We start from the raw sequence: 10,590 nt of genomic DNA, 5'->3' as shown, positions 1-10,590 counted from the left end.
TCACTAGTTTTTCCCTCTAATATCCCTTTTCTAGTCCCAGGTTCTCTCCAGAATACCACATTCCATTTAACTGTCATGTCTCCTTAGTTTCCTCTGGTTTATGACAGATCCTCAGAGTTTACTTGCTTTTCACAAACTTTGATAGCTTTGAGGAGTACAGTCGTCCCTTGTTATCCAGGACCCCCCCTTGGATACGAACAATCTGGGAGGCTCAAGTTCCTCATATAAAATGGTCTAGTATTTGCATATAACCTAGGTACCTTCTCCCACATACTTTAAATTATCCCTAGATTACTTATAATGCCTAATACAATGTAAATGCTATGTAAGTAGTTGCAGGTGTGTGGCAAGTTCAAGTTTTGCTTTTTGGAACTTTCTGAATTTTTTTTTTTCCTAATACTTTTGGACTTGCTGTTGGTTGAATCCGCAGATGTGGATACAGAGGGCCGGTTGTACTGGTCAGGTGTTTGTGGGTTTGTCTCATGTTATTCTCAAGGAAGAACTGTTACTGAGTCCAATCTTGTACTGCTTGGTGCATGACAGGTAAATGAACTGAGACACGAGGTGCTGAGGCAAGGAATAGTGACTATTTGGAAAGCCAGCAGACGGAGAAGCTGGCAGACTAGTGTCCTAAGGAACCATCTTACCTGAGTTAGAATTCAGGCTTCTTTTACACCAAAAGGGGAAGGGTTGTGGCTGGTTGTTGCAGGTCCCTTGGTACTGGCCAGACTCAGAGGTCTGTGATAATCCTTTGTTCTTGCAGCTGTCCACGGTAGGTCTGGTCATGATGTTCTCATAAACCTTCAACAAGTTCTGCAACTTTTTAATCTCTATACCAATGAAAAGTGTTATGCCTTTAAAATGCTCTGCCTCTGGGAGGCAGAGCCTTGTGGAAGGACTATTATGTGTATTTCAGGCTGTGGACAATGTTCTTTCTCCGTTTGGTAACAAAGGCGCAGAGCCAGCATTACTAAGCACAGACAGCAACACAACGGTTAGAGTTAAAGGAATAGATCCAATGTAGAGCCAGGGTGTTCTTCTGTGTTACAGAACTAGGGTTATGGGTTTTGGAGAGTAACATCTCCAAATGTTAGGTGAAGTACTCTTCCTATAGCTGGGAACTCCGCAATCAACATAACTTATTACTGATATGCTAACCCTTATCACTTGGCCAAGGCAGTGTCTGCCAAGTTTCTCCACTGTAAAGTGACCTTCCCCTCCTTTCCACGCTGGGCTGTCCTGGAAGCAAGAGATAATCAGGGTGGGGTGGGTGGGGCAGAGATTGATCCCCATCTCCTGTAGGGAGGCGTATTTACATAAACGACTGTAATTTTCCTGTTAGGCTGATCCTGGGACACGTACGCCAACAGGGACAGCAGGGTGAAGCGGGGCTGGGCTGCCCTGCAACGGGTTAAGGCCGGACTGCGGCCCGAGGCGGGGCGGGGTCGAGGCAACTTCGGCTAGGAAGTGGGGGAAGGTCCGGGATTGCGAGGCCCCCGGGCGAGGCGGAAGCTGGCGGGCCAAGGCGCGGGGTGTGGGCCGCTCTGGGATGCGCGCACTTGGCGGTTTCTCCCCTGGTAGTACGGAAGGACTCCGTAGGTCGGCTTTTCAGAGCGCAGTTCCCGGTCCACGGACCACAGGACTTTCTTCCCCCCAGCGCCCCGGTCCAGCTTTGGGGCAGTCTGACCCCAGCCGGTTTTGGCGGTGGAGCCGCCGGAACACAATGCGCATGCGCACGCCGAAAGGCGGAAGTCCGCGGCGGAAATAGGGCTCCGCCTGGCGACTGAGGCTGTGCGTCAGTGGGGACTCGAGGCGGGCCTGGCGGCGCTCGATACCTCCCCCTGCTGCTGCGGCTCGCTTCTTTAACTCGCGAGCATCTGGCGCGCTGTTCTGGGTTTCCACGTGGGCCCGCCCACCGCCATCTTGAAGCTGTGCCAAGGTGAGCGGGTCGACTTCCGGGGCTGGGCCTGCCGTTGCCCAGGTAATGGGAACCTGCTTCTGCCAGAGCTTTCCATATATTTTAATTTTGGGGGGGTCAAAAAGAGAGCTGAGTTCGGATGGCCTACCCCCGCCAGGCCTGGCATAATGCTGCTCATTACAGTACCCCCCCCCACCCCCCGTTATCTGGGAATCGTTCATTTAGCGAATGTCGACCCGAGAAGCCGCTGTGCAGGCGTGAAGGCCCCTAAGGTCGGGAGTTTGTAACTGGTCGGGGTCTGAGCTCGCCCCCTGCCCAGCCAACCCGGCGGCCGGAAAACGGAGGGGGTGGGGGAGAGGCGGGGTGTGTCGCAGCTGTGGGGAGGCCTCACGTCTAGGAGCTGAGGACTGGGGGCGAGGACAGTGCGGCCAGCCGTGCTGTCGCCCTGGCGCCACGTGCACAGCTCGCTCGCCGGACCCCGTGACCCGCGCGCGGCCGGGCCGGGGGTCAGTGTGGACGCGTCTCGGCCCGTGCGCGGGCGGGGCGCTGGGGACCCGGAGGGGACGAGCCGCCGGTGGCCCTGGGACCGGACTTGCCAACTTCGGGTCGAGCAAATAGTGAACCTTCCAGTGCTGGGGTGGGATAGTAATAGGACTTGGAGTTCCTGTCTTGTTATTAATTTCAGTTCGGTAACTTTTAGTGGTTTTAAAAAACAGTGGTATGGTTAAAATGCACATATATATATGCACGTAAGTAATACTCATATTATGTCACTTACGTACTCATACATAAATAAGGCACAGACTAGGAGGATACAGAAGTAATAGTAAAAGTCCCCTCCCCGTGCATATTTTTTAATATCCTTCCTTAAAGCCTCTTGTTTTATAAACATAAAATGTGCACAGTATCAAACTCATAAGGGATCATTGAATTTGTTCTGCAAGTTTATTTTTTCATGTAATATAACTTGGACATTTTTACATTTTAGCGCATACTTACTATTAATGGCTTCATATAGTAGGCCACTCCATTATCTGATCATGCTGGTGTGTTTAATAGATTTCATTTTTATATTTCCGAGGAAGTAAGGTATAGAAACTGTAGTCATTTTAGATTTTCTTATCGTCTCTTTATTTTGTCTGCTCTCTTGGCTCTCATTTTCTCCCTAATCTGTGGCAAACCCCCACTTAGTTTATATTTATTTCAGGGTGCTAGTTTTAAGGACAAATCAGTATTTACTTCACACTGAAAGAGGAGTTGGTTTTTTTCTCTAAGACTTCCTAGCAGATGGGGGCTTCAGGACTACTGTTTATTCAAAGTACAGATAGGTTGGTGCTTAGTAAATGTTGATTATCGTTGATGTACACGTCACCAAAGCACACAATTATGAAATCAGTTATGAGGATTTCTATGATTAATCAGCCTTTAGTAGGACCTCAAGATAAAACAATTTTAGAGAGACCAGTATAATGGACATTCCATTACTGCACACGATTTAGCTCAGAGTATAAACAATTTGTATACAAAAACACTTTAGAGAAATGGTTTACTAAATAGTTACATTTGTATATTTAAATTCTTACAGGTACAAACAACAGTGATTATCATACAGCTGGAAAGAAAGGCAAAGAAAATGCTTTTTATTTTAGATTGGGCAATTAAGCAGAAACTGCAGTTTTAGTATGAGGAACGGAGGTGGAAGAACAAGCCGAATCAGAAGACGAAAACTCTTCACAAGTTCTGAATCAAGAGGAGGTACAGTTTTGATTCTTCTGGTGCCAGTGATGGAAAAAAGGAATCCTTTGTTGATTGGTATTAACACATAGCTTTTCTCAGAGGCACATGAGCAATGTTAAATTTATTTATGTTTTATTTATTTATTTTTGGCTGCGTTGGGTCTTCATTGCTGCACATGGGCTAGTTGTGGCGAGCAGGGGCTACTCTTAGTTGCGGTGCGCGGCTTCTCACCGCAGTGGCTTCTCTTGTTGCGGAGCACAGACTCTAGGCGTGCGGGCTTCAGTAGTTCTGGCACGTGGGCTCAGTAGTTGTGGCTCGCGGGCTCTAGAGTGCAGGCTCAGTAGTTGTGGCGCACGGGCTTAGTTGCTCCGCGGCATGTGGGATCTTCCCGGACCGGGGCTCGAACCCGTGTCCCCTGCATTGGCAGGCGGATTCTTAACCACTGCGCCACCAGGGAGGCCCATGAGCAATGTTCATAAAGAATACTTCTTAAAGAATATTCTTTTAAATAGTGCCATTATATTCTTTTAAACCCTTGTAGAAATACAGATATATTGCTTCAACTATGTCTTCTTTGGGGATGAGTCCCAGGTTTCTGTTTCTGGTCCTGACTTCTCTCCTGACCTCTAGCTGCCTATAGGATATCAATGTTTGGATGTAAATTTATCATTTCAAGTTCAGTGTAACCCAGTCTGAACGAGATACCATATGTGAAAGTGCTTGGCCCACTGGAGAATACTACATGAATGCAGTTGTTATTTTTCATAAAAGTTAATAGCACTCCTCCTAGCTGACCCCCAGCATGTCAGCACCATGGAGGGAATCTTTGACTATGTATCCTTCTTTGCTCTCTGGAGCCCATGTCCTACTGGTTCTCACCTGGCCTTTCTTAGGTTAACTTCTCCCTCTCTGTTCTACCCAGAGATGACTTTAGCTCTTGGCTGGTTCACCACATTCTTGTTTTCTTCCCTGCTGGTTGTTCTGTCCGTCACTGTCAGTCTAACTTTCTTAGGGACGTAGCCTTTTTGGTTTAGGAGCCTCCAGGATCCTCATTCTCTCTCTTTTTTTTTTTTTTTGGCCGTGCCACACGGCATGCGGGATCTTCCCCGAGCAGGGACTGAACACGTGCCCCCTGCATTGGGAGCTCAGAGTCGTAACTACTGGACCGCCAGGGAAGTCCCCCTCCTTCTCTTGTGTGTGCTCTCTGAACTCCTGCCTGACATCAACTCCCTTTCTAAGTGGCTCCCCCGCCCCACTCCCTGTGTTGGCAGTGTGTTCTCTGCTCACCGTTTCCTGAGCGCACCTCCCACATTTCCACCTCTGCCATTCCTCTAAGTCCTTCTTCAGCCAAAACATCTTTCTTCCCTTCTCCGTTCTTGTTCAGTTTCTCTCTAACCTTCGAGGCTGAGTTGAGATCTTATGTTTTTGGTAATGCCATTTCCAATTCTCACTAATGTCACTGGGTTATCAGGCTTATTGGGTATTATTCTTTAGGAGCTATGGTTTTCCAGTTGTTTTTCATGGAAGTCTTGTTTCCCCAACTAAAATGTTAACTTTTTGAGGGTGAGGAACATGTTGAACGCTCTCCACAGTGGTTAATAGTGCTGGGAGTGTAATAGTTGCTTATTAAATGTTCTTGCTGTGAACTCTGTTCTCTAGGTTGTGATAACGTATTTTAGGAGCCTCAGATTTTGGATCATGTTATTTTTTAGAAAACACTTTCATTGAAGTATAATTGACGTACAATGAAAGTCACGTATTTAAAGTGTATCATTTGATAGATTTTGACGTATGTATACACACAGTAAGCCATTATCGAAATCAAGATGTGAACCTATTCATCACCCCAGGAAGTTTCCTTGTTTCCCTTTGTATTCCTTTCATCTTGCCCTCTTTGAACCCTCCCTGCCTCCATCTTCAGACAACCACTGATCTGCTTTCTTTCACTATGGATTTGTTTGTTTTATAGTTTTATTTAATCATATAGTATGCATTCTTTTTTTGTTTGTTTGTTCGTTTTTTGCGGTACGTGGGCCTCTCACTGTTGGGGCCTCTCCCGTTGCGGAGCACAGGCTCCGGACGCGCAGGTTTAGCGGCCGTGGCTCACGGGCCCAGCCGCTCCGCGGCATGTGGAATCTTCCCGGACCGGGGCACGAACCTGTGTCCCCTGCATTGGCAGGCGGACTCTCAACCACTGCGCCACCAGGGAAGCCCTGCATTCTTTTTTATCTGCCTTCTTTTATTCAGCATAATTATTTTGAGATAGTTCTCTGTTGTGTGTATCAATAGGTCATTCTTTTTTATTGCTGATAATATTCCATGATTTGTTTACTTCAGTTGTTCCAGCAATATTTATTGAAAAAACTATCCTTTCTCCACGGAATTGCCTTTGCATTTTGTGCAAAACCAGTTATCCATGTATGTGTGGGTCTGTTTTAGACTTTCTCTTCTGTTCCAATGATTTCTTTGTCTTGATGACAGTATCACACAGTCTTAGTTACTGTAGCTTTATAGTAATAAAAAGTTTTGAAATCAGTATTTCGAAGTGGTTTTGGCTATTCTAGGTTCTTTGCATTTCCATATGAATTTTAGAATCATCTTGTCAGTTTCTACAATAAAGCCTGCTTACATTTTGATTTGGATTGTATTCAATTTATAGATCAATTTGGGGAGAACTTGACTTCTTAACAGTATTGAATCTTCCAACCCACAAGCAAGCTGTATCTCTCCATTTGTTCAGATTATTGATTTGAGATCTTAAAAATTTTTTAAAAAATTTTTAATTGTAGTAAAATTACATGTAACATAAAATTTACCATTTTAACAATTTTTAAGTATAGTTCAGTAGTGTTCCGTACATTCACATTGTTGTACAACCAGTCTCCAGAATTCTCTTCATCTTGCAAAACTGGAACTCTGTACCCATTAAATAATAACTCCTCATTCCCCTCTCCCCCTAGCCCCTGGCAGCTACTAGTCTACTTTTTGTTTCCGTGAACTTGACTATTCTAGATACCTCATGTAAGTGGAATCATACAGTATTTGTCTTTTTGTGAATGGCTTATTTCACTTTCAGTGAGGCCCTGAGGATTCATCTATAAAGCATGTGTCAGCAGGATTGGTTCCTTCTGAGAGCTGTGAGAGAAGGGTCTGTTCTAGGCCTCTCCTTTTGGCTTTGTCGATGGCTGTCTGCTCCCTGTGTTTCTTCTATCATCTTCCCTCTGTTCTTGTGTCCAAAATTTCCCTTATTATAAGGACACCAGTCGTACTGGATCCAGGTCCACCCTGATGACCTCATTTTAACTTGGTTACCTCTGTAAAGACCCTGTCTCTAAATAAGGTCATATCCTGAGGTACTGAGGGTTAGGATTTCAACATAGGAATTTTGGGGTGCACAATTCAAACATAATAGTTGCCTTTTATTTATTTTTCTTTGCTTTTTGCACTGGCTAGAACCAGTGTAGTGTTGAATAGTAGTGGGGAGAACAGACATCCTTCTTCTGTTCCTGATCTTAGGGGAAAGCACGTCGTTTTTCATCTTTAAGTATGTCAGCTGTAGGTTTTTTGTTACGTATTTTTTGTCGTGTTGAGGAGGTTCCCTTCTGTCCTTGTTTGCTGGGGGTATTTATCAGGAATGAGTGCCAGATTTTATCCAATGCTTTTCCTGCATCTTTGAGATGATCTTGTGGTTTTTCTATTTTAGTTTATGTGATTTGTGCATGTTTGAAAATTTATTCCCTTTTATGATATGACTGCTGGAGACAGTGCATCAGAGATTTACTTTTTAAAATGGTGGTCTGATTATATAGTGATTTTAATCACCAGTTTTTCTTTTCTCTCTTGACTAGTGAATGAGAGCTACAAGCCTGAATTTATAGAGCTTAAGAAGTGGCTGAAAGATAGGAAGTTTGAAGATACAAACTTAATACCTGCTTGTTTTCCAGGTAAGGTCTGGCATTCAACTGTCACAGGAGAGACATGTGGGCCCAGGTGGTAGGAAAGCAGGGGTGATTCTTGCAGGTGGGCTGTATTCTTTCTGGGGGCATATCATCTCCTCAACCCGACAAAAAATATCTAACATCTTCTGTTGTGTGGCAGCCTTCCTGCCTTGTAGGTGTAATATTTACTCGACCATATTCTAAAAATGAGTTTAAGTGGCTTGTGGAGAGAAATTTTGAAAGTGGTGAAATAAAATTAAAAGTTAGAAAAAGGAAGTGAGAATAGAAAAATAAGACGAAGGCAGGGATAAGGATAACACATAAAAGCCGTGATTATGAAATTCCGCACCCCTGGCAGAGGTGAGCTACAGACTTGACTCACCTTTCCAGCAGCCCAACGGACATGGTCAGTTAGCTGAATCTTAGTGTTCTGTAAACACAGCTGAATTGTTTGCTCATCAGAAGCACAGGTGTTTCTGGAACTTAGACCTGAGGGAAACATCTTCACTGGGCTTTTCTGGGAGGACGTTGTGTAACGTGGGGACTGGTGTCCCCATCAACCTGCTTGTGGTGATTTCGTGGGATTTTCAAGCCATGCGGGCTGATGGGATTATCCCTTAGCTCAGGAGCCTCACCGTCGAGGGGTTCCAGAGAACCAGCAGAGGTGTTTGGTCCCTGGGGGTGGCTCCAGGGGAGGAGCCCTTAGGGAGGCCTCAGCGGTATTGCCCCCGAGTGTTGGAGGAGGAGCCCCTCTGTGGTCCCAGCGTCCACAGTCACCTGAACAGGGGTGGGGGAACATTCTCTTCTGGAAGGTGAGGAGCTTGCTGTGAACGTTGGATTAACATTGTTTTCTGAAAATTGAGGAGCTTGTCATGGAGTTTGGGTTAGCATTCTCTTCCGGAACATTCTCTCACAGAAGTTGGGCAGCTTGTTATGGGCTTGTGCCTGCATACAGGGCGACCCAGCTCTGTCCACAAGCGGGCTTGGGCTTGAGGTAACCACAGAGAGGACCACCTGTCTCTGTGCTACAGATCTGCTGTAGCACAGAGACAGTTATGTGCTGAGGGCCGTGAAGTTCTGTATCACAGGGCAGGTGCAGACATTTCACCTTGTAGAATATTTAGATCATATGCCTCTGAATGCTTCCCTTGGCGATTAAAATGATCATTCAAGTACCCATTAGGTAAACTAACTTTGAGCAAACTGACTTCCTTAAACCATGATAAATGGTTTACCATGTGTGCCCCTGGTCCAGTGAGGCGATGTGTGTAAAGTTGTTCCCTATGTGTCAGTCATACCTGATGACTTTGGGCTAAAATATTTGATTTGAACCATCTTCTGCTAGGATTGCTCCTTCTTTATGATGGTGAACCATATTATCAGCCTCTAACAGAACGTTTAACTTTCTGTTTTTGTGTGTCAAGGAACGGTCAGTAAAAACCATACTCTTAGATTTTACCGGATGGAGTTCTTTATGAGATGATCAAGGGGAAGTAGTGCCAGGAGTGGACTGGCTGTGCCTAAGGTCTGCCTACTCCTCGGGTGTCACTTTGCCTTAAGAAGGGTAGATTTAAAATTATCAAACAGGAATTGGCATATGGTTTCAATCGAATGCCTGAAAATAAGTAATCTGTCTATGGTTTGGAGCAGTGAAGAGTTAGCAGTTTTAAAAGTAGGAGCAACTTTCTCTGGGCCCGCCTCCAGATTCATGGTCTTGGAGGAGCTAAAGCAAAGTGGTTTGGCAGTGATCAGAACCCAGTACTTACAGTGCGGGGGTCAGGGAACCTTCTGCCTTAGCTCGGGCTGCCATAGCAAATTACCATGGACTGGGTGGCCTAAAATGGGCATTTATTTCTCGCAGTTCTGGAGGCTGGGAAGTCTAAGGTCATGGTGTGGGCAGATTCAGTGTCTAGCGAGGACCGATTCCTGCTTTGCAAATTGCCATCTGCTCGTTGTGTCCTCACATGGTGGAGAGCTGGGAGCCGGAGCAGGCTCTCTTGTCTCTTCTTATACGGGCACGAATCCCATTCATGAGGGCTCCACCCTTCTGACCTAGCCACTTACACGAGAGGCCCTGCCCTCTAAAGCCATCACACTGGGGGTTGAGAAATCAACATATGAATTCGGGAGCACATAAGCATGTGGTCTGCGACACCTTCCCTAAGTGCTTTCTATATCTTCAGCTCTTAATCAGTGTATGATAGGAGAGCATGTAGATGGGAGTCTGTCAGAATGTACAGAATTCTGGGGAGTTAGTCTTGGTTTGTGGAGGGGAAAGGCAAGGCTCCCAAGTTGCAAGCAGGTTTCAGTCTTTAGACTCTGACCTGATTTATGCTTTGGGAGCTGACCCTAGTATTTCCCTTTAATGCTAAAAGCACTGTCCAAATTGGGGCCTCCCGGGTAGATGGATGGTAGCAGAAATTATAAGGCAGGGAGAAGTCTGTAATAAGATCCTCATGGCCACTTGCTACCTTGTCTTGGTAAGTGCAGGTCACTGTGATCTGCTTTCTGATCTACTGAATACTATATTGTAGACATACAGGTAAAGTATCTTCCGGATTTATTGCACATGCCAAGTTCTGTCCGTGTGTGCTCGAAGAACAGTTTCCACTTAAATTAGCACATGAATTTTTTTAAAGGATGACCCCACAGAAAAAAGTCCTCTCATTAGTACTTGATTTCAGGAAAGGTTCTGGCCCACAGGGATCATTATCTCCACCGTGGGACACACAGAAGAAATTAAATAAGTTCTTAAAACCAAAACCATGTGTTTGCGCAGACAGACGCTTCTGGGTAGGGAGATGACTCGCCAAATCAGACTTGCCAGGCACCCACGTGCCGCGGAGCAGCTAAGCCCGTGCGCCACGACCGCGGAGCCTGCGCGCAGGCGGGCCTCGGGGCGGCAGTTCCCTCCAGGCGCCTGCAGCTCCCACTAGTCCCGCAGGCACTGGCCTCTGCCGAGGTACACGCCTCCCCGCCGAGAGAAAAAGTCCGAGG

General features: G+C 45.9%; 1 protein-coding gene across 10 annotated transcripts in view; it reads left to right on the top strand.

Moving 5' to 3' along the window:
* The first annotated feature begins 1,481 nt into the window (after positions 1-1,481).
* SETD4 (SET domain containing 4) overlaps positions 1,482-10,590 on the top strand; it is a 580,992-nt gene continuing 571,883 nt past the window's right edge. For 8 of the 10 annotated variants that reach the window (XR_010840851.1, XR_010840853.1, XR_010840854.1 and 5 more), the window contains exons 1-3: positions 1,499-1,939; positions 3,504-3,673; positions 7,504-7,599. Coding sequence is in view for 4 of the 10 variants with exons in the window: in XM_067035064.1 (XP_066891165.1) it covers positions 3,601-3,673; positions 7,504-7,599 (169 nt within the window). In the remaining 6 variants the exon portion in view is untranslated. Of the gene's footprint in view, positions 1,982-3,503; positions 3,674-7,503; positions 7,600-10,590 lie in introns of all 10 variants that reach the window. The other 2 variants (XM_059064063.2, XM_067035062.1) reach the window with 2 other exon arrangements.

The sequence above is a fragment of the Kogia breviceps genome, chromosome 5 (genome assembly GCF_026419965.1).
Source record: "Kogia breviceps isolate mKogBre1 chromosome 5, mKogBre1 haplotype 1, whole genome shotgun sequence".
NCBI classification, from domain to species: Eukaryota; Metazoa; Chordata; class Mammalia; order Artiodactyla; family Physeteridae; genus Kogia; species Kogia breviceps.
Note: the sequence above shows the minus strand (reverse complement) of the source record. Positions and strands in the feature narration are given on the sequence as shown.